Source organism: Ammospiza nelsoni, chromosome 2 (genome assembly GCF_027579445.1).
Source record: "Ammospiza nelsoni isolate bAmmNel1 chromosome 2, bAmmNel1.pri, whole genome shotgun sequence".
Lineage (NCBI taxonomy): Eukaryota > Metazoa > Chordata > Aves > Passeriformes > Passerellidae > Ammospiza > Ammospiza nelsoni.
This window is the reverse complement of record NC_080634.1, coordinates 69,971,092-69,994,458: the sequence shown is the minus strand read 5'-3', so window position 1 is coordinate 69,994,458 and position 23,367 is coordinate 69,971,092. Positions and strand designations below refer to the sequence as shown.

At 39.1% G+C, this 23,367-nt stretch overlaps 1 protein-coding gene across 3 annotated transcripts in view; it reads left to right on the top strand.

The window, feature by feature from the left end:
* The window catches only part of TBC1D4 (TBC1 domain family member 4), a 99,704-nt gene that overhangs the window by 73,582 nt on the left and 2,755 nt on the right, over positions 1 to 23,367 (top strand). Inside the window, exons 11-19 of one of the 3 annotated variants that reach the window (XM_059493379.1) lie at positions 1,695 to 1,844; positions 7,927 to 8,087; positions 9,005 to 9,214; positions 12,799 to 12,957; positions 14,272 to 14,430; positions 14,869 to 15,113; positions 17,854 to 18,013; positions 20,234 to 20,403; positions 22,105 to 22,281. In XM_059493379.1, coding sequence (XP_059349362.1) covers positions 1,695 to 1,844; positions 7,927 to 8,087; positions 9,005 to 9,214; positions 12,799 to 12,957; positions 14,272 to 14,430; positions 14,869 to 15,113; positions 17,854 to 18,013; positions 20,234 to 20,403; positions 22,105 to 22,281 — 1,591 coding nt within the window. Of the gene's footprint in view, positions 1 to 1,694; positions 1,845 to 5,121; positions 5,162 to 7,926; positions 8,088 to 9,004; positions 9,215 to 9,523; positions 11,130 to 12,798; positions 12,958 to 14,271; positions 14,431 to 14,868; positions 15,114 to 17,853; positions 18,014 to 20,233; positions 20,404 to 22,104; positions 22,282 to 23,367 lie in introns of those variants that run through there. The other 2 variants (XM_059493380.1, XM_059493381.1) reach the window with 2 other exon arrangements.

The following is a 23,367-nucleotide window of genomic DNA, read 5'->3' as shown; positions in this document are numbered from 1 at the left end:
TCAGCCTGTTTTCTCTGCCTCTGAGTAGTTTGGTACTTTGCAGTAACTTCATGGTCCCTCAATTAGTGGTTCAGGGGAGGCATCAATCCATCAAATTGATGATTCAGCCAGATGCCCGTGCCAATCTGTTTATTTATTTATTCGAGCCTTTTTGGCAGTCTTGTTAGTCAGACCTTTTGGAAAGCAGGCTCTCAGTGCTTTAAGTGGCAGAGATGGCAGCCTGAAACTTTGATGCCAGGATGAAAAGGGCACTAATAGCTTCAAATGTCTGTAGCCATGTTAGTCAAATCTCACAGAGAGTATGTCCAGCGTTAAAACTGGTGAGGAGTCTTGCAAAAGGACATAAGGATTAAGCACATCCACTGAGGCATGTGATTTCCCTATTTGCCTTTCTCCAGAGCTTCCCTCTGTAGCTTCCCTCTGTAACTTCTTTCTGCTTCCTTTTTGGAGACTCTCCAGCTATTAATATATGGAACACTGTTCCTTCAGGAGTTCTGCACTCAGCAGAAGATGTCCCCACAGTTCATTGTGGGCCTCTTTGGTTGTGCCTTCTTTTTCTCCTCTAGGCTGGCTACCTGCAGGAAGTGACTATACAAATTCCAAACCCTTTACAAAACTCAGGTCCAGATGAGCTGAATTTTTTGCTGTTGGAGCAAAAGTTTTTTGCTCCTGGGAACACATTCTCCAGCCTGTTTGATGTTTCAGTGCTTGGCTGTAATTCTGTTTGTGGGCTCTTTCTAAAAATGGCTTTAAATAGTAATTTGTCACCTATTTGATGTCTACATTAAAATATCAGCATGAGTGCTGCACCAGCTAGTAGAGAAGGGTAACAAATTTTATTCTGTTTTAAGGGAATGGAAGGGAGTGAAGGGTAAGAAAGTAGCTTTTGTTACACTGTGTTTCTAGAGAAGTAAATAATGTGTTTTTTTACTGAGATAAACTTTTTTTCCCCACTGACTGTGTTGTATGCAAACAGGAAACCCTGACAGTTTAAAGTGAAGGACTTGCTGACTGTATTACTTTGTAATAACTTGTAAGAAGTCACTGATTAAGTGGCATCAGCAGATTTTCAGTCAAAACAGTTTGTAGCAGCGTGGTTCTAGGCTGGAATTTTTCATTCTTTCCTTCTGAGGATTAGTCATAAATGTTCTGCAAAAGAAACTGAATTAATTTTTATGTCCTCTCCAGTACTTGTCACTGCTACTAAGTAATGTTTAACTGTGAAATAGGACTGCCTTTCTTAATTTAGTTACTTCACAAAAATTTATCCAGGAGGACTGCATTTACATAATCTCTACTTCCTAATGTGTTGTTTACAAAGGTAAAAGAAAACTAAAGGGGAAGAAACAATGCGGTTTATATTATTGGAAGAAGGTGTCTAAGGATATTCTCTGAATGTTTAAGAGATTCCTTTTCTGAATATGCTTTGGGAATAAATAAAGCTAAAGAAATAAGGTGGTCTCCCTGTTCTGCAATGTCATTGAGAAGTTTTTAATAGAAATCAGCTCTAACAGCAAAATCAATATCCCCAGGGAGTCTGCCCAGGAATGCACGAGGTACATTTTATCTTCTGGGAAACCAAGTTAATGTAAGGCCAGATGAGGTATTTGGCCAGTGTCTCTAATCTAGTGGTTTTGTTGCTGTATCTGAATCCGTGCTGACCCCTCTGCTGTGTTCTCTTGTTGCCTGCACAGTCCTGTGGTCGGGCTTCGGCGCGCTCTCAGTGAGAGTGAATCTGCGTCACCTGGTCTCCCCTCCTCTCTCTCTGCCCCTTCTTTCCTGAAAACCATTTACCAGGGCTCAGGAAGGTTGCTCCAGCACTCAGAAAGTGACCTCTCCAAGAGGTGAGAGCGTTGTCTCCTGCCTAGTTCTCCAGTGCCACTAGCTTAACAGCAGGATTCCCGGTGGAATGCAGCACATGGCATCTCTCCCACTCTGCCCTGTGCTCCTGCATTTCTAACAGACTCCCATGATGCTAATGGGCAAACAGGCTTTTGGATCAAAAAGCCTGTTAAAACTTGAGGCTTCTGTGCTGACATCAAGTAGCTGTCACCTATTTCTGTTGCAGTGTTGCAAATCTGCTGCATTGGTTTGTCACATGAAATGCAATGGATTTTAGGAGTGTTATGCTAATTTAATGCTTTCTTTGCTGAATGCAAACCAGCATGTGTTGCCATGATCACTGGCATGTGAAAATAAGAAAAGAGCAGTGTGAAAAGTGTACAGTACTAATGTGGGATGCCTGTGCATGAGGAATGGGAAACACCAAGTTAACTGGGTGATACTAACTGTGAGATGTTTAGAGAGAATTAACAAATAACTTCCAGCTGAAGAGGATTTGGGAAGAAGCAAAGGTATGAAAAGTGGCAAAAAATCCCCCAAACCCATCTCTCACAGGCTATCTCTAATTTGGGTTCCAGTCCAGCTTTGTTTCTGTGTTCCCTTTAGACAGCGGAGTTGGTCCAAGCTGAAAAATTGCCCAGCTCAGTTTCTGCAGGCAATGGACAACATTAAACCCAGCTTTCTGGGTTTTGGGAATGAAGGATTGAGCATTGTATGAAAACTGTATTTTAATGCCAAACTGAAATTGGAAATTTCTGAGATACTTATTTTGGCATTGGTTATGCAGGCAGTTCAATTGCTGTGTTTCATTATAGTGGAGTTTTGAACTCTTGGGGTGGGGAGATCTTCAGGGGGTAATTCCCAGAAGACCACTCTGTTTCTACAAAGTTTTACAATATACACATTTCTGATACCATTTGATCTTTAATTTGTATGGAGACTCTTGTGAAAATCGGATGTCAGTAGCTACAGGTCTTTCAGTGGGCCTGAACTGTCATGGTGAGGAAATGGCAATAGCAAGAGTACACTGGTAGCATCTAGTTGGGTTTGTGAAGGGAATGCAGCAGATGCAGTCAGAAAGAAGTGCTGAGTGAATAATACTGATGTGATAAGGGTCACTGAGGTAATCCATCACTTCAGCTGGCTAACAGAGAATGAAATATAATGTCCAACTAGCAGTGGCCAGAACTTGCAAATGTATGTTATGGCCTCAGGTTTAGGAATGAGAAGTTGTTCTGATTTTTTACATCAGAATTTCCTCTCATTCCTAATGACAAGAACGTCTTTACTTGTGGATTGCTTCTTTGGTTTGTTGGGGCTTTTTCCTTTGGTTCTCCTTCTCAGAGAGGACCACCATCTATCCCAATAAGATCAGTGTGAGGTGTTTTTGGCATTCTCATGTGAGTGAGTGTATGATAGGTTGGAATTCAGCACAGTGTGTCAGTGCTTTGCAATCTGCAGACTATAAGCTGTTTGACTGTTAGGAACCCTCATTAAAACTTCAGTGCATTTTCCAGAATAATCCTGGTCACTATGCATTCATGAAGTGTGGAATTCCTATTGCACAGGAGAAGAATTCTGTAGAGTCTCTTTTCTTTATCCTATAGCTTTGAGATTACACATGATGCAGCAGGCAGCGTTTCTTGGTGTTCTGGCAAACTTCAACATGCAAGAGCAGAGACAGTTTCAGTTGGAATTCATTTTAGAAAGAGTTTTGAATTGTAGCAGTCAGATGGGCTTATGCAAAGAGTATGTTATAGAATGGCATGGGATTTTTTGTTGGGTTTTTTTTCTTTGTTTGTTTTAATTTTTTCTAGAGTTTTTTATTGAATCACTTGGGTAGGAAGGGACCATAAAGATAATTTAGTTACCGCCCCCCCATACAGTTCCTTTCTTTAAGAAATCAACAGTATAGTGAATTTTGGCATCATAATATTTATGTTGATGCCAAAATGAATATTTTCAGAATGTTTCAGCCTTCAGAATGTTTTTATAGCACTGTCAATATATTTCTCTGGAGAGAAGGCTGGGATGGAAATGGTCTCCACATAATCTTGACTTTTGACAAGTGTGTTGTGCAACATTGAACAGAATTGCAGATAAGGATTAAAAAAAATCTGGTCAACGTAAAGGTAAACAAGGTTTTTAAATATAAACACAAAAGCAACACTTTTAAAAATGGAACAATCTTCAGCATAGGTTTGACTAGCCCACAATTTCTCTGTTCATTGTGTTGTTGTGCAAGGATAATTTAAGCTGAATTTGAACAGATTCCTTTTTTAAAACAGCTTTATGTCTCATGAAAGAAGGAAAATACTTGAGAATATTCTTTAAATAAAATAGCAGAAAATAATTATTCAGAATAAAAATATATGACAGGAGTGAGAACCAACAGAGGGGTGTAAGCTGGTAAAAACTGGTTTTTCTTCTTCCCAGAAGAAATGCTTCATGTAATAGTCTTACATATAGGTCTTCCAGCTTAAGTGCTAGGAAGTTGAATTCTGTACTTGATCTGGGGGATTTTGTACCATCTCAGCCTCCAAATTGTAAAGTAGGTTGCATTTATTCAGTTGCTACTTAGAGCAGTCAAGAAGAGACATTGAAATGAAAGCAAAAATGGGAAAAATACAAGTCTTGGCATGAGCAACAACAGTATTTATTCACAAGTCATTTGGCTTTCATGGGCTCAAGTGCAAAATAATTCAGGTAAGTATTATGTAAAGAGTTCACAAGAAATGGGAGGGTAATATTGTGGTTTTTAATATGTCAGTCTTTGGGAGTATTTTGAAGAACAGTTTTGGGAAGAGATTTAGATAATTAAAACCAAGCAATGAGAATATTTGTAATCTGACCAATTTTTTGAGATTTCTTCTTTCTTTCCTTTTTATTTTCTTCCCCTGAAGTACCTGTCTATCCTCATGCTGTGCATTATCTGATAGAATAGTGAATGGTTGAAACTGACTTGCAGTTACCTGAGACAAAACCTTACATGATCAGTACTCTGTACTCTTGAGTACTTGGGGTATTGCTTCAAACAGCTTCAGGGTGAAAGTAGAGACTGAAATATTTGAGGCATTATACTGAATTTACAGCTGCTTAATTTTTATTGTATACAAGCTGATAAATGTGTTTTGGTTTCTGTATTGGGTCAGAAGTGTAGGGTAAGTAGCCCTGCAGAGAACCATCATTCTCCAAATTGACTTGTGATGCATATGTCTTAAATACAGAATATTACATTGTTATCTTTTTGCAGTGATTCTTCCATTAGGCGACCTTGCAGCCTGTTTCCCTTGTAGATGGGAAGATGTCCACCTAAGAGGTCTGTGTAGGTGGTAGTGAAAACTGCTCTGCTTTTCCGTGGCAATGACTGAGCTCTACTAAAGAAGTTGTTTTTCCTGTTTTGGAGATTCATTAGCTTAGTCTCTCCACTCACATTAATAAACCTCTTCATTTTGTGGGAGCTGATAGCTCATTTTTTTTTTTCTTTACCCCCACCCTGTTTAGAGAAACTTTTTGCACTAACCCCCTGAATCTTTTCATTAGGGTAGGAGACACTACCATTTTACTCTGACTTCTTCCTACTTTTGCTTTGTTAGGGTATTTTTTCACACCTTTAGATCTGATACTAAGCTAGGAGTTGTCTGTCTTGAAATGAGGAAACTCTTTTTGCTCCCTTTCTACCCTCCCTTTCTAAATCTTGGTGTCTTCCTGGGTTAATATGACAAGGTGTGTTTCTGAGCATTGCAAAAGTTTTCCTCTAATCCCTTACTCTTTGAAAGCTCTTTGAAAGAGAAGGTGACTAGTATTAGTTGATTAAAGTGACAGGGGATTATTTTGACGGGAGGATTTAACAAGAGAAATACAGGTCTTCAGAGCAGTATGATTTGCATGCTTCATGAGGTAGCATATGTGATTAGTTCATCTCAATGTAAACTCCATGACTCAGATGTTGTAAACAGGTTAGTTTCATACCCTATAATAGCCACCTTCTTATTCTCACTTTTCTGTGAATTTTGCTGCTATAAATTGAACACTATTCCTAGGACTGTTTAGAAGCCCAGTAGCTGAACATAGATTTTTGTACATAGCAGCATAAAAGAACTTTTCATTCCCTTGTTATGTAGTGTCTGTTTAGTAAGCCCTGGAATGACTCAGTTTTTGTGTTATAACATGTGATGATATGTAGGACTTGAAATAGTAAGAAGTAGCTGTGATGCAGTTATTTATAGAAACATAAGTTAGAATTATGTATATCCAAACTCAGTACCCCATTTCCAAGAGCTGGACTGAAATACCTTTTAAAAACAGCACCTACAGGTTCAGAATGTTAAAGTCTAAGTAGTCTGTGTTTGGCTACCACGAGCAGTGGTGACCCATCATCATCAGAGACACAGAGTTAGACAAAGAAGGTTGTCACAGTTGCTGTTTAGGTTAGAGCAGCCTGGGGATCTCCTTAGACCGCCCACCAATAAACAGTGTGATGCTATAGGGAGCTGGGGCACCATGGAAGCTGAATCAGGAGTGGAGGAGAGTTCAGACCATGTGTCATCCAGGGCTCCCAGCTGGCAGAGCTGTTTTTAGAGCAGGGGTTGGTGCCTTGTGCTGGGTAGGTGAGTTTGAAGTCATGGCTATTTCTCTGCCAGGGTACAGAAGGAGGGTCTGATACCTTGGTATGACAGGGAGTCTGGTTGGTCACTCAGGCTCACAAATACCAGGAAGCTGTTATAGATCATTAGCATAGTGACAGCTTTGGTGACCAAAAAGGCCAGTTCTAGCTTGGTGAATTCAGCACATTCATTCAGCACAAGTTTTAGTTATGAAGTGCTGATTAAGATAGTGTAGCTGGTAGACTGGTGTAGCTGAAACTTCATAGTCCTCCCTTGCAAATCTCTCCTGTGCAAGCCAGATGTGGGGGGATGAGCTCCAGCTGCAAACTGCCATCACCTGCAACTACCTTTCCCCTAAAAACATAGTGATTGTGCTGGGCTTTCCTTTCATCTAACTTTTTAGGATCCTTGCACTATAGCATTGAAATTTCTTACAGGATGAGGGTTTAAATGTAGCTACTGTTTTGATATAGCAGTTTTCCCTGTGATGAAGGTGAAGCTGTAGAAACAGCTCCCTCTGATGCTCTTTTCCTAAAAGTTTGTAATTGTGCCTTGTGCTGTTGAATTTACATGGAAGGATTAGTGGCAGATAATCAATGTGCCCATTGCTATACAGTATCTGTGCACCTAATTTGCTACCACAAATGCAAAATTCTGAAATATTTCTGAAATTGGGTAAAGTACTTATGAAAGCTAAATGTCTTTTCCTCTGGCAGTAGTCAGTAGAAAGGTGTATTTGGTCTGTCCTCCCTGTAAAGCTTTCCTGTATCCTCTCCTTGTTTCTTCCAGCAGCATAAGATTAAGTTATTCATTATTAAAATTAATGTGCAATTATATTTCTACATGGCATCTGGAGAGAAGATTAGCCCTCTGTTTGCAGGGTCTGTTCCTACAGCTGATGAAACATGAGGACATGTGTCCCCATTTATCCAAGTGAAGCATCCACTTGTTGAAGCTTAGGAAAGAGACTATATGGGAAGGCAGAACATTGTCTCCAATGAAATATTCACCTGTGAGCTCAGCATGACATTTAAAATGGCACTAAATGGAGTGTTGTGCTCCACTGGCACACCATCTCTGCTTTTAGGGGTGTTACATCAGATCCCACCCAAAGACTGATGTGTAGCAAAACAAAACCCATTGCTGTCAAAGTTAGAGGCAAAGTATTACTGTGTTTCTCTCTTAGCTTCTCAAAAAGTTAAGCTTTTATTCTGAGCTTCCAGCTGAGCCCTGTATGAATGCTATGAATGCTTCCTGGTGGTATATAGTGCAAATTTCACAGCACTGTGCACAAGAAAACAATGGGGCACTTCAGCATTCAAGGTGAAGCTCACACACAGCACGTTTTGCCTTCCTAAGCTTCCCCACAGATGCTCCTGCAGGTTTGGTTATATATTAGACAGAGTTAATAAAGGGTTTTTTTCCCCTACAAGGAATACTGACTTTAAATACCCCATCTGCTTTTTCTTTCCTTCAGTGATGGGGAGGGAAAGAAAAGAACATCAACCTTCTGCAGCAGTGAATCTCTAAATGCTGCGGGGGCCACGCTCACACCTCGCCGCATCTCCTGGCGGCGGAGAATATTCCTGCAGGTAGCTTCACCTATGAATAAATCTCCTTCCAAGATGCAGCATCCAGGTCTGTGTGTGCTTTTAAAGAAAATAAACAAGCAGTTGTTACTTAATATTGTAGTGAACTGCAGCATGTGATAATAAGAAAGGGTGAAGGGAGTCAGCGTGGTACAATATTCATGCTAGAACCTCGCCAGAGATCAGTTGTGCTCATAGACTATGGGGCTTTAGACTATGTAGGTTGTTGTTGCTTTGAAGAGAGGATTTTAGCATCAAAGTCAAATGAATTGCAATCTGCCATAGCTGCTGTAGCAAAGGAAATTAGGACAGGTCTCTTTACTGACAATAATATTTTTAACAGTTAAGAAATTTTGACCCTGACCTGTGTACATAATAGGAGTATTTGGTAAGTTTTATATCTTGACCTTGTAGTGCACATAGCACCTGTTGATTGTGTTAGTAATTCTTACAGCTTTAAGCCATTTAAGGTAGAAACTCCTGAAATAGCTGAAACCATGCTATTCATAAATTCCCATTTGGCAGAAATCAAAACCATAGACAAATGGTAAGCTCTATATTTAGTGACCACAAAGTGCTATAGCACTCTCTGTAGTGCAGTTAGCAGGTGGAAAAAATAGCTTTAATATAGAACCCATGGTAAATCATAGCAGTAAACAAGTTCAACAGTAGAGGAGGCTTTATGGATAAATGTCTTGTGGTAACTGGATGGAGCTGGCAGGGGAATGGTTTGAAATACTGGGTGACTCTTTATCTAACTCTAGTTGATTTAAATATAACTTTATTAATGTAAACAAAACACTTTAAAAATGATTCTCTACTGTTGCACTGCATTTTCTCTGGTTTTGGAATTGGCAAGTCATTGCTGAATGTGAAAGACAGATATTTTTGTTCTGCTATGACATAGATTTTCATGATGTGTCCAACAATCTGAGTTTACTGTAATAGCTTTCTGATTCTTTGCAGATGGTCATGATGGATGTGAATTGTTACCTTTATCCCCTCTTGCTCCACCCCTGGAGGAAGACCCTCTTGTTCTAGTATTGCAAAATGAGGATGGTCCAGATAAAACTGGAGAGAGGAAAAACTCAGAAGAACTACAAAGTCTGTGGAGAAAAGCCATCCATCAACAAATTCTGTTACTTCGAATGGAAAAAGAAAACCAGAAGCTGGAAGGTTAGCTATTTAGAAAATACCTCTAAAAGCTATTGCAGATTCTGCTGCCTGAAGATGTAAATTGTTCTGGTGTTGGGCACCTCAAACAGAGATGTGGTTCTGTAACTTTTTAGTTAACAGTACTAGAAAAAACCTGTGTTTTCTTAGTCCTGTCTCACAGTCTACCAGGTTCTCTATCTAGCTGACTTTAAATGAGTAATCTTAGTGACACAAGAAAGTGATAAATTTTCCTTTTTGGATGCATGTTAGACAGAGAATGCTACAGTCTGTGTTGTATCTGTCTGAGTCTAGGAGTTCTAATGTGAAGTGGAGTGAGGAGAACAGGTGCTGTGTGAACACTTAGGTGTGGTAAACCTTACCCTTTCTATCTCGTTTCAGTCCTTTGCAGCTCATGGCCTTTCTCTCCAGGCTTTTTGTTCTTCATTAACCACATCACAGTGGTTATTTATTAATGCTTGAATCCAAATATGATTTTTGAGCAACTTTCTATTGAGGTATGTCTGGCTTTTTGGAACATGAGCACTGTACACTGAAAACTGAGTGCTGTTAGTGAGGGATCTAAAGTTGACCATTCTGATTGTCAACTGCCTCAGCTTCTGGCTAGGACATTTTATTAAGACTGGTCAAGATTCACACAAATAAAAGATGGGATGCAATGTCTATCCTAGCATACATAATTCTTCACTATAATAGACAGTATAATAGACTACCCAGCTCTTGGTGTCAGTTGAAAATTCCAAGTGTCCTCTCTACAACTGCTGCCTTCATCTTCTCCTTTATGCTGTATAACCTATCTGGTAGTCTGATTCTTCACACTACCATACTACTTCAAACATAATGATCTTGTTAAGATCAGTTAACTCTTTTTCCTTCTTTAGGCTAGCTTACTGGGAAGGCAGGGAGAGGAAAGAAAAGCATCAGGACAGAAATATTTCCATGTCCCTACAAGCGTACATCCTTGAATGTATTTCCTACACACATAGTGTATTTCTCAGTGCTGCTTCTCTCTACAGTTTGTCTCCTCGTTGAGGAGTTCTGTGGAAACTCCTAGATTCATAGGGAACGTCAAGAGAGAACTTCAGCCAAAATCTTCATTTCATAAACCATTTTAGCAAATAGTCTATTTTTGTGGGGTAAGGAAGCTGGAGGTCTGCTGTGTTGACTAATTTAATGTTATTCCCTCTGATACTTCGAACTGCTGAGGGATAAATGCTTTGCTATACTTACCCTGTATGGCTGGGGGTACTGAAAACTGTTAAATCACTCCAGTTCCTTAAGACTCAGTTACAAGTTGCTTCCATTCTGTAACATGTAGAAATCAAGTTCTTCCTGCCTGATCATTCAGGGTGAAAACAGGAGTGTTGGCAGTGGAAATGCCAAATGCCAGCCCACATTCTTGGTTCGTGTGTGAAGGAGCATTTCTCCATTCTTGTATTCAAGTTCATGAGTAGCCCTGCTGAAACGGGTGCTCTTACTAGCTAGAATTCATCATCCTGTTCTCAAAGGGTGAAAAGTAAACTGTTCTAACACCTATCTCTAGGTTTCCTTCCTGTGGTCTGTTATAACATGGGCCATTTTATGGACAGGACATGGGCAGAGCTGATACATTCCAAACAAGCATAGGGTTGGGTGGTTCTTTGCATCCTAGCCTACAATTAAATGTAGATCTCAGGAAAGGGCAATGTAGTAACAGAAATGCAGAAATTTCTTTACTTGAAGTCAAGTTCCTAGCTGAGAATTTATTAGCTGTATATATTAGACTGGTTTAAGACTGGAATTGCTGTGAAACTGTTTCTAGTGGATTTCTGTTAATCATTTGTTGACTTTTATGTACCAAATATTAATAGAACCTCTTTTCCTATTCCTTTTGCTGTCGAGGAGACTTGAATGCTATTAGTTCTTTCTTTTACAGAAGGTAAGTTCTGTCAATAGCACAAACTTGTTTTCTTTTCCTTTTTCTTTCTTTTTTTCTGAGAAGCTAGAAGTTCCTTTTTCCAGTAGGTCACCTACAAACATAAGAGCTGCAAAAAGTAGCAGGCCACCTAGCAATGATTAGGAAAAATGTTAACAAGGATGGTTGAAAACAATGAAGGATGGGGTACTAGGGAGGGCACGTATGATGGACAGGCAAACTTGCTGGCTTTCACAGGGCTAACTGCACAGTTAATGTGGGAGTTTGTTGTCACACTGAAATATGTTACTGCTGGCTTGGATCTGTTGCATGCTGCTTACAAGAGTGAGGATTCTTGGGTGACATCATACAGCAGTAGGGCAGCATTTGGAATCGCCCCAGCTGAATTGCAAATTCCTGTGGTAAGATCACACTCCCATTTTCTGGCAGTGCACTGCACCTTGCATAATACCTGCTTCTGCAGGGGCCCCTGTAGTCTTGAGTGGGTAAGATCTCAAAGGTGTAACATTGGGCTTTTGGAAATAATTTGTAATTTTTGGAGTGGACTAGGCAATGATCATGTGGATTGATCCAATTAATATTGACTCTAGCTGAAGTGAGATGAGTAGGCAAAGGAACAGATGGTCTTGTTTTGCAGGATGTATAAAATGTGAGCGAGAGTTTGCTTTCACCTAGAGGTGATAATGGAAAAGAGGATGCATTTGTAAATGAAAGGGGGCTTCTGCAAGAAGTAGTGTGCACAGATCAAGGTGAATTTGGGATAAACTCAGTTGCTTCTCAGAGGTGATGTTGTGAAATGTACAGTTCACTCCAGTGGCAGTTAAACTAATCTCTCTAAATTGAGACATATTCAAGTCTTGGTTTCAGTTTTTTGTACCAGTAGTTAGAGGAACTAGAGTGGTTTTCTGCACATGCATCATAAATAATAAAATACCCAGAATTAATTTCTTAGTAATGGAAATGAAAACTGCTTCTCCATGAAATGCCAGGGTGACAACGCAGCTTTATTTCAGAAGTAGCACAATAAATACTTTGTACCAGGTAGTCCTGTGCAGCAAAGCTTTTAAGTTTATAACAGCAAGAGTTCTGTGCTTCAGCACAAACGTGTCTTTCTGGATATTGTTCATGCTGGTTTATTCTGTTTGCACTGGTCTGCCTGATTTTGCCAGTGCCAGGAGCTCTTCTTGCTCTCTTAAGGGATGTGTAAGAACTGGAATCAGTGTGACAGACTTCAGTTTAGAAGACTTGCCTAACTTGCTTGCCTAAATCTCTAATACAAACATTCACATGTTTGGGACTTTCCATGCTCAAAACAGTTGTAATGTTCAATAAAAACAAGAATAAAATTATCAAAGGTGTTTTTGCAGAGCAGGTGCTGTGGGGTTTTGTTTAGTGGATTTTTTTGCCCCAAGCTTTAAAAAATATTTTTATTTGCGCCATTAATTGCTAATATTCATGACCCAGTAAGAGAAGTTAAATTGTCATATGCAGCATCTTATGACAACTGGCCCCAAATAAGCGATAAACTAAAGAATTCTAGATGTATTTATCACCAGTCAGATTGTTGGATAGATATATCTAACTTGAATGGAATAAGTGTATGTGTTTTTACCTTGTAATTTTCTGATATTCTGGTTTTCCATGTGCTCTTCCTTTTTGTTCTGTGTTCTAGCAAGCAGAGATGAGCTCCAATCACGAAAAGTAAAACTGGATTATGATGAGGTTGGCACATGTCAGAAAGATGCCATAAATATTTGGGATAAGAAGTTACTAAACTGCAGAGCCAAAATCCGATGTGACATGGAAGATATTCATTCCACTTTAAAAGAAGGTATTTATTTAGCTCTGAAGTCTCAACATCATATTTTTTACTCCCTTCTGATACCAGCAGAAATCAGCAATACTCTTTTCCAGTAGCAAAAAACTGCCTTCTTTTCACAAAGGTGCTGCCTTCTGCAGAACAGAAAATAGGCTCTGCTGTGTATGCAGGTTGCAATGTCAGCAATGCAGAAATATGTATAGTCATACTCCTGAAAGTAGCATCTTGTTTCCATGTGTCATTACATTCAAGACTGAACTTGGAGCCTCAGCAGCCAATGCTATGACTTTTTGGTTTCTGCTCAGTGGATCCAGTTCTGAATTTCAGATGTTCTGATTTTACTTGCTTACTGAGATAGCAAGACCATAATGTCTGCTGTGGACTGTGCCCAAAACCTAGAGGAATCAGAGCCAAGTTTTGGAGAGTCTGGAATATGGTCACTTTGTATTTCATTTCCTGGAGTGAAAGGCTGGGAATTTTGTCTTGAAGTAGATATTCCTGTGGACTAGCCATAGGCCAAGAGGATATTCAAAGGGTCTTGTTAGTATAATGCAGCTGTGGGCCTGATTGCACTGCTCTGCTCTCTTCCATGGAATCTCATATCTGTGTTACAGATGCTGAAAAATAATTCAGTGTAATCTGGCTGTGGTACAGAAGGGAAGTTTAAATTGCTACCACAGTAAATTATTGTAGATATAAGGCAGTTCCTGTTAGTGACCTGCAGAAGTCTGCCAACAAATTATTTATGTTGATACCCTGTTTTCTGCTGTTGGGTTGCAGTTCAGAGTTGGGAACAAGGATATGGCTATTAACTTGTCTTCTTGTTAAATAATTGTTTACCTGGAAGGTATTAGTAGAGTTGACATTTTGACTTTCAAAGCTGGTTTACAGAGTCAGATATCAAAGGGGGTATATCTCCCCACATCTATGGACTGACATGGGCAATCCTTTGCAAAGGAAAAGAGGACTTCCCTGAATTTTACACTTGTGAATTTAGTTCAGCTTTTCTAAACAGGTCATTCTATAGTCTGAGTGTAGTTGTGCATCTTTTCCTGCTGGAGACTAACAGGTCAGAAATGGCAAAGCAAGGGATGTCTGTACCTCAGTTGCCAGGATATGCACAGTGTAATTGCCCTTAAGTTTGTAGTTCATGTTTAGTTTGTGGGACTGAGCCGTGGCTGCTGAGTGAACACACTGAGAGTGGAGTTCACTCTGTAAGGGATCCTCCAGAGTGGTTCAGCCAAAATTATGACCAAGCAAATTCTTTTGTTGTAGCACTAAAACCATCCCTCTGCTTAGGCCTTCTGTTTTCTGACTGACCTGCAGGTGTACCAAAAAGTCGTCGGGGAGAAATTTGGCAATTTTTGGCTGTGCAACACCGGGTCAGGCACAGGCTGCCAAACAAGCAGCAGCCTCCTGACATCTCTTACAAAGAACTTCTGAAACAGCTGACTGCTCAACAGCATGCCATCCTTGTAGATCTAGGTAAGTCTGTTCTTTCCCACTGGTTTGTGGGTCTTTGAGTGAAAAACACACCAGTCATTGTAGAAGCTGCTGCTGAAGATAGATGCTGCTCTATGAGCTCCATTTTCTATGTCATCAGGATACTGTGTATGCCACTTAGAGTCCTGGAAGCAGATGGTTTCTTAGCCTATGCCATTCATATTTATGCCCTTCTGCATCTGTCTGAAAAGAGAAATCAGACAGCTGGTTCTGCAAGTTCTGTACAGATGAGAATATTTAGTGGATTCAAAAGGTATAGTCCAAAATCAGTGGTAAGATACAGACTAATGTGATTGAAGGCAAAATGCATATGAAAGCAAAAAGAAGCTGTCTGAGGGAGGAGAAATGCTGTTTGTCAGATGGATTGGGGCTTTTCTTCAGAAGAATTGAATATCAACTACTCCTCTCTTTTTACATCAGGACGGACATTCCCTACACATCCTTACTTTTCCACACACCTGGGAGCAGGACAGCTATCACTGTTTAACCTCTTGAAAGCCTATTCTTTGCTGGACAAAGAAGTTGGTTATTGTCAAGGTATAAGTTTTGTAGCTGGAGTGCTGCTTCTACATATGAGTGAAGAGCAGGCCTTTGAAATGCTGAAATTCCTCATGTATGACCTTGGCTTCCGTAAACAGTACAGACCAGACATGATGTCCCTACAGGTAAGTCAGCCTTTCTGGAGCAAACCAGAATTTTAAATTACTTTTGAGCACTTATAGGGGTTGCTTAAGTTCTCCAGGGCCTTATGAAGCTTCTTATACTGTTTTGAGGTACATGTATATTTTACTGTCTCTCAATTTGCAAACAGAGAAGTTTAAAACTTGCAGAGTTTTTCCTGTCACATAGTCCTGTCATCTCTCCAGAAATTCTGCTTCCTGCTGTTTTGCTTTTCTTTTTCTCTTCCTCACTGCTCTCTCTTCCTTATGCCAGAAAAAACCTGATATGCTTTGTCACATATGGATGGAGTTTAAAAATTAATTAGATTTTGTTTTTCTTCAGTCCGTGAGCACTTGCATGTAAATGTCTCTCTTGTAAGGCCAAGTCAAGTCAATAGTGACACACAGTGGCCAGTCAGTGTATTCTGCAGGCATTTGTATTTGAGGCTGCTCTGCCTTGACTCCTCATCTCAGCTCTTTCTCTTGTTGTCTTCTACTCCATCACCCTCAACAGAGAAAGAAAACAGATGAATTTTTAATCGTTTAATTATCTTATGCAATGATGCATGCTCTGCAATATTATCTGCAGTCTTGATACTTAAGACTGTTCAGGAGGGAAACAAAACATTTTTCAGATCTGTATAAATTTTAGGGTTTAAAGTTTGAGAAATCTTTCACCTTGACATGCAACTGTCCCCTGATTTGAATAATTATAATATGCTATAAACCCTTTATATTATAAACGAATATACCATTGATGAGTTAAAACTTCTATAATCCACAGTGGAGGAAGAGAAAACAAAGCAGCAGATGGAAGAGTTTCCTTTTTTCCCATGTTCCCTGCATAGCAAACACTTAAGTAAAACTAAAGGGAGAGTTTAATCCCACTTTTCATGGCCAGTCACTTTAGGAGCTTATTTGGCAAATCTCCAGAGCAATGGAATAGATTGTAGTTAAAGAAACTGTATGTGCTTATTCTAAAAACGCTAGAGGACTGTGGATGTAAGTATGCTATAACAAGTGTGTTTTTGATGAATTAAGACTGAACAGCCATAAAAAGCATTGTTTTACTTCCTCTTGTTCCATTTCCCTGCAAAAATATGTTTTAAACCACTGAGGGTGAAATTCTGATAGATGTGTGTTTGTGGGGTTTTTTACCCCTGGTAGATGCTCTCTAAGTTAGTGTGTGTTAAACTGCAGATGTAGACTTCTAACAGCTGATGATTTGTCCTGGGCTTTCACATGGCCAGGATTTGACATTTTAGCTCAAATGAGTGTGACGGTTTCATTGGCAGAACCTCTTAGTAAGAACACTCTTAAATTTGAGGAGGTTTACCACTTGTAGTACTGTTTGCCTTTTAAATTAAATTACTTGTCTTTCCCCACAGTTTGCTTCTGGGCAGTTCTTATGTTAAAGTTCTGTCTGCTCAGGACAAATTAGGCAAGAACACTTAGAGGGTCTTACTATATTTAGGTTGTTTTCTAGTAGGAGTAGAGTACTGCAAATTCTTTTGCATTTACAGTAGTGAAACATGAGCAAGCTTATGGGCAGAACTGGCTTCAGTCATGTAGAAGAAAAATGTTGGATGATTCTTGAGGATAATGAAAACTTACTAGACTTAGATTTTTTAGTTGTTGTCTGGAAAAAGTAGTAATCTAAATCTTTAGTCCATAATGAACTATTCCAATTGTTTTATTCTGTGATGCAATTCTGACTTCACACATGTGTTTTGTATTGACACTGTCCAATCTGGGCTTAATTGGTATCTTACACAATTAAAGCAAGAACTCAAATGCATGCGCAAATTTAGCTGCTTTACTCAAATGAAAGTGATCCCTCTGCTTGTGTGCAGTGCTGATGAACAGGTAGCTTCAAGTGCACTCCACTTTGGTAGGGAGCAGGCATGAACTCAAAAATAGGAAAATAGCTGAATCTAAAGCCATTTTCTTATTGAGGAACAGATTCACCTTAAGCATAAAGCACTATTGACAATAAAATTGGACCTGACAATTAATCAATATATGTCTGCTTCTTATCTTCTGCTTTCTGAGAGAAGCATTGCAAGGAAATAACTTAGCACAGAGTGCTAAGTTATTTTTAGCCCTGAAGAGCACATTTCAACCACTTTCCCTTGCAACCTTTTATAGTTGTACAGCAACACTTTTTTTGCATCAGTATCTCAGTATCTTAAATTCCATAGGACCACTGGGAGATGTGCTGGGAGATCTCTGTGTAAAATGTATTCTGTGGGTACAGAAACTGTCTAAAGTTGTGATGGCTGGAGCATTGGAGTTTTAAATGCAGTAAAAATAAGGCCAAAATTCAGAGAATGAAAGCTGAAATGTGTAAATTTAGTCACAACTCATGGAGAATTTTCACACTTGGAAGAGGTACAACTACTTTCATTGCTGCAAGACTGAAAGTTCTGGTTTGTTGACAAGTTGGATCAATATATTCCCTTCTTACCTTAAACCTCTGAATCTGAAATAGACTTCATTAGTAATCAGGTTCAAACTGTTCTTTGTTATTGACTGCCCTGTTGGTTTTAATTCATTAGTGGCAGGTTGTTTATACATGAGTAAATACCACTTGAGGCCCCAGGAGGCAATTAAGCTTCATTTTACTGTGCCATCTGTACTGAAGTTAATTTCCCTTGAATGAAATAAGAATAATTTGGAAAACTGAGTAAAGCTGAACTTTTGTTTCTTTACTTTCTCCCCCCTCCAATCCCCTCATGCACTGTAGATTCAGATGTATCAGCTCTCAAGGCTTCTGCATGATTATCACAGAGACCTGTATAATCATCTTGAGGAGAATGAAATCAGTCCCAGTCTTTATGCTGCACCGTGGTTTCTTACACTGTTCGCATCTCAGTTTTCATTGGGATTTGTCGCCAGAGTGTTTGGTAAGAAAGTTTATTCTATTGAAATAATAAACAGAACAATATCCATTGTGTTTTGAAGCACTCCAGGGGTAGTTTTCTACATGCTGGGGACGTTTGGGGTGATGGTTGTGCGTGGCAAGTAACAACACTTTTCACAGTGGGATGTCAGCTCCTTTGTAAGAGGAAAATCCAAAAGGTATTTATTGAAACATCAGACTTGAGCAAATAATTATATCTTCTCTTCCTACCTAAGAGACTTCTGAAATGTAAACAGCAGAAAGTTTATTGTTGCAAATGTATTTTATGCAAATGTATTCAGTTTATATCAATAGAAAAGTTCATCTTGCCGAACTCGTGAACTGAAAAAAGAAAATGCATTTCTGAATTCCAATTCTAAAGTGCTTTCTAAAAAAATTCAAGAAAATTTGAACTTAAATGCTGATTTTGGCATTCAGTTATATATTGAACAATTTCCAATTCATAATATGCCTCTGATTTCATTTAGATAGTTTTCTTATTAAAAACTCCTCTTCGGGTAACATCTAGTACAGAGCCTAAATATTGATTTTTCCTGGTAGTGTTTACAGTGTCAGAATGTCAAGTAATTATTTTTGTGTTCTTTTCTTATCCACAAGAACTTCCAGCTTAGTCAAATCTCTGGTGATGCACCTTTTTTTTTTAAATTTAAATTTATTTATTAATGCAAAACTCACTGTACTTGTATATGCACCAAGAATCTAAATGCACATGTAAGGTACTTCATCATAAATCAGATACCTTTTTTCCCCTTTGATCTTTCTGTTTTCATAGGGCACCTTTTGTCCTTTCTTAGGAAATTCAACCTGACTTTGTCTCATGTTTTAATACTGGAGTGTGTTAGGTTCTCAGTTTGTGTGGTGTATTGGCTTGGGGGCAGGAAGAGGGTTTAGGTTAGTTGGGTTTGATTTTAAGTTTTGAATTTTTTTTCCTCAGTACTTTCTCAGTTGCAGAAGGTTTTTTTTCCATTTACAGCAAACCCTTTTGCTGCTGTCTGGGTGAACAAATGATTGGTGTATCTCTTTCTCAGTGGTGTACTATTCATGTGAATATCTGTTTCCCAGTGGGATTTCTGAATTCTGGGACACCTGAGCATTTTATGTCTCTGTCTTTTTTGTTGCTTGGTTTTTTTTCTTTCCTAAATGTATTTTTTATGGATGAGGAAGATGGGAAGGAGTTTTGGTGTTCACTTCTCTGTAAATAAGCTGAGCAAGGCATTCCCATTTTAAAATTGAAAATTTACTGTGTTATTTTAATTCTTAATGCTTTGAATTCCTGAATTTTCAGTGTCTTATAGGCCATTGTCATATACCAGGAATGGCTATTGTCTACCTTTCACAAATTATATACTTATATTTATGCTGTTTGAATGTCCATCATAGACTTGAGAAGGGAGAATTTCAGGAGCTGCATTCAAGGGAGATGGCTGCCTCATCAGTGTCTTTGTGATCCTGGATTAGGCCAGGGATGACCTCTTGAGTATCAGGATCAGGAACTGAATTTCTTCAGTTGTGTAGCCCTGAACAAACACCCTGTGGTGTGCCAGAGGCAGCAGCTCAGGAGGTTTATTTGAAAGCCCCATGTGCTGCCTTCATCTCAGTAACTTCAAATCCACCACTGATCATGAGGCAGAATCTCTATTTACTGTCCTCAGGATTCCTATTTCTGTACAGTCTGTATCTACTGACCTGCAGAGCCCAGACTTTCCTCTCTTATCCATGTAATTATACCTCAAAGTAAGGGTTTAGGGCTTAGATTATAGCTAGTAAGAGCGCTACTATGAATTTTGAAAATAATATAACTGGTTATAGAATTAATTTTTTTTTTTAAGAATAGCTTCTGCCTGTAGAAGAGTTGTGTTGTAATCTCCCCCCCCAACTTCTTTTCAGAGCACTTAAAACCAGTTAGCAGTTGGATAAAGTCTCTGGCAGACAGTGGTGAAATGCTTATTGCAGATAACTGCTACAGACATAATAAGTATGCAGTATTTTCCTTAATGCTCTCTCACGTCTGTAAGATGAAAGAAAATTCATGCTTTATCATGCTTTATCCTCATGTTGAAATAAAACAGATAGCACTTCTGAGCTGAATCCATCTGCACTGTGTTTGATTACAAAGAACATCCCAGTAAATATATGTATTAATCCAGTGACTCTAGCTCCTATTTTCAAAATTAAAATAATTTTAAATTATTTTCTCTTTTAGACATTATTTTTCTTCAAGGAACAGAAGTCATATTTAAAGTAGCACTGAGCCTACTTAGCAGTCAAGAAACATCTATAATGGGATGTGAGAGTTTTGAGAACATTGTTGATTATCTTAAAACCACTATTCCAGATATGACTAAACCTCAAATGGAAAAAATTATTACTCAGGTAAGGATGTTTTTCTCTTTACATTTCCCCCCCCGTATTTAGTTTATTTTAAAAGAATAATGCCTACACTATAGGCAAAAGTCTTCTCAGAAGAAGATATGTAAAGCTTCTTGAGAAATACTGTCAGTGGCTGGAATCTTCATATCTGTAACTTAATTTCCTCTGCATTAAAGCTGCAAATTGAGAGTGAGCCTGTCTAGCACTTAATTGTGAAACCTTGAGCAGCGCTCCCCCTTCAGGTGGGTAGTTCAAAGATGACAGAAGAGCTCTAGAAAACCATGTGCAGGGGTAGAGTAAACACTTGTGCATTCCTGTGGCTTGTTCAGGTTTGACTCTTTCAGGGGCTGTTAGATAAGAATTCATTTTTAGACAATGTAAATCTTCATTTCCTCATTGCATGGACTGTCATTGCCGTGCTAAACCTATGTCAGGCACTTTGGTGTCTTTCACAACTCATTGATTCTGGAAATGATAGAGATGGTAATTTAACACTTCTAATACTCTTAGACTTTAAATCTGTTCAGTGCTCTGCATGGGCTGCAGAGCAGCCCTGCTGTGTGGGCAGGGTAGAAAGGGCTTTGTGCAAAGCCGAGTCTGATAGAGTAAGAACGGGTTATGGTGCCTGCAGAGCTGAATTGTGGTTACATGCAGGGCAGGGCAGCTCAGCTGTGCTGGCCTGGGGTGTGCCCTCATGCTGAGCAGCCTTCCACATCTGCATCCTCTGCCTGTACCCTGTGCTGCTGCCTAGCCTGGCTGCAGGGGCAGTTGTTTGGCTCAGTCTTGCAGTTCCCAGGACCATCCCCTTATAATGGGAAATGAAAGAAAAATGTTGATATGATGCGGATCTGTAATGCACAGATGAGTGATCAGGTAGCTATGTAGAGGAAAATGGTATTTACTGAGCTTGAACACTACATAATTTAAATTTTATCTCATTGAATACAATAGAACAGTGAAAGTAAAACAGAACTTGTTTTGTCAGGGAATCTGTGTGTGTCTTGTGTTGGTGGAATGTTTGTGATCTCTAGGATAAGAAACAGAAAATTGATGTCCCTGTAGACATCCTTCCAATCCTAGTCTTAAAATCTTTGGTAATTTTCTGAAGCCGAGAGGCTGTAACATAACTCGATTTGTAAACAGATCAGGGTCGTATGTCCCATCACTGTTAGAAGCTCAGTTCTGTGGTCTTCACAATGCTTTGTCCCTAATGTATCCCAATAAAAAAATGGCGCGCATCATGCAGGGATAGAGCACATGGAAACTGTAACCATGAAGAATGGTTTTACAGAAGTCTGTAAATGAGCTCTTGGAGTCAAGGGATCCAGATTTGAAGGCAGAGATCTGATTAATCCAAGATTTAAAAATTATGTCTTGAACTACTTAATATTCCTGAGCAACAGTCAATAAAACTTTGTCATATTATAAAATTCTTGGATTGCATAAGACTTTTCTGATGATACATCTCGTAGTAAGAAATGGTATTTGGTAATTGTGAAAGGCAGGATCCAATTTATTTTGAAGTCTATGATTTATTATGGCTACAACTCTGTTATAATGCTCTTACTATAGGCATCACCTTAAAATACTTTTTTGAAGGGAACAGGAAAAGCATTAATCAGGGAGAGTTGACTCTTAGTCAAACATTCACATGGAATAAGTCCTCCCTACTGTAAGTAAAAATGGTCTTTTCTCTCATGGCAGGTGTTTGAGATGGATATTTCAAAACAGCTCCATGCCTATGAAGTAGAGTACCATGTTCTTCAGGATGAACTGCAGGAAAATGTGAGTCCCTGTGATGAAGGTGAACCTCTGGAGAAGCTGGAGAGGGCAAACAATCATCTGAAGAGGCAAAACATGGATTTGTTGGAGAAGCTACAGGTAAACAACTTAGGCTACAAACTCATGGTGAAGTCATTCCTGTGATTCAGCCAATAGAGCAAAAAGTATTAAGTGTATGTAAGAAGTCTTCTTACTGCAAGACCTTGTGGAGTTGAGCAGTTCTCTTAATTACAGTGATTCACTTCTGCTAGGCATACTTCTAACTCCTTTGTCATTCCTTGGACTTCTCCTTCTTGATTTAGATTTATTTCTTCTCGAAATCTCTCTACCCTTATCTGCCATAAAATCTGTTGGCAAAATTTGCTTATCTTTCTGAAAAGTGAGTTCCCTGTCCCTTCATCTCTCTGCTTCCCTGTTGGAAAGGTTTAAGAAATAATTCATCGTACAGCAGACTTCTTTGGTCCAGGCCTTTGTAGGCAGTGTTGTTTTGTTTCCTTCTGCTGAAACTCATAGTCCTACTTTTGGAAGGTGGTCTCTCCTAGCAGACCTGATTACATCTGAAAGCCCACCAGACTTTTCCTGGTCAAGTTGTGCTTTAAAAAAGCCCTTCCTCCTTCACTGTTTACCCTTTGTCTCATAGCTTGGCCAAGACTTGTTTCAGTTGCAATATGTTGTATTGTCTTGCATTTTCTTGAAAGATTAAGTCTTGTTTTTTTCATCATCAGGCTATTTCTTGCTATATTTGTTAATTTGAACAAGTATTGCAAAGAGCTCAGAAAGCACTTTCAGCTTCTGAAAGAGAAAAATGGTAGGAAAAACCGGCAGATCAAGTCCTCATTATTTTTGTGATTGCGGGCTAAGGGTGCTGTGTTCTTTTGATACTGAGAGCAGGAATCACTTGAACTTTTTACTATTACTGATTTTTCTTTCTTATTTTTCTTTATTTATTTACTGCAGCTGTGGCTTTTAGCTCTGTTCTGAAAATGCACCAAAGGCATAGAATAATTGAGTGGCTGATTTGAAAGGCTCTGTGAAAGCTTTCCTGCTCTTTCAGAGTGCCTTACAATAATGCATCTTTCTCAGTGCTTAACCTCTTCAACTTTTTGTTTGCATAACTTCTTCATTCCTCTGCTTATACCCTTTCCTAGGAGCAGTCAGAATTCTTCCAGTACCCACAGAGGGAAG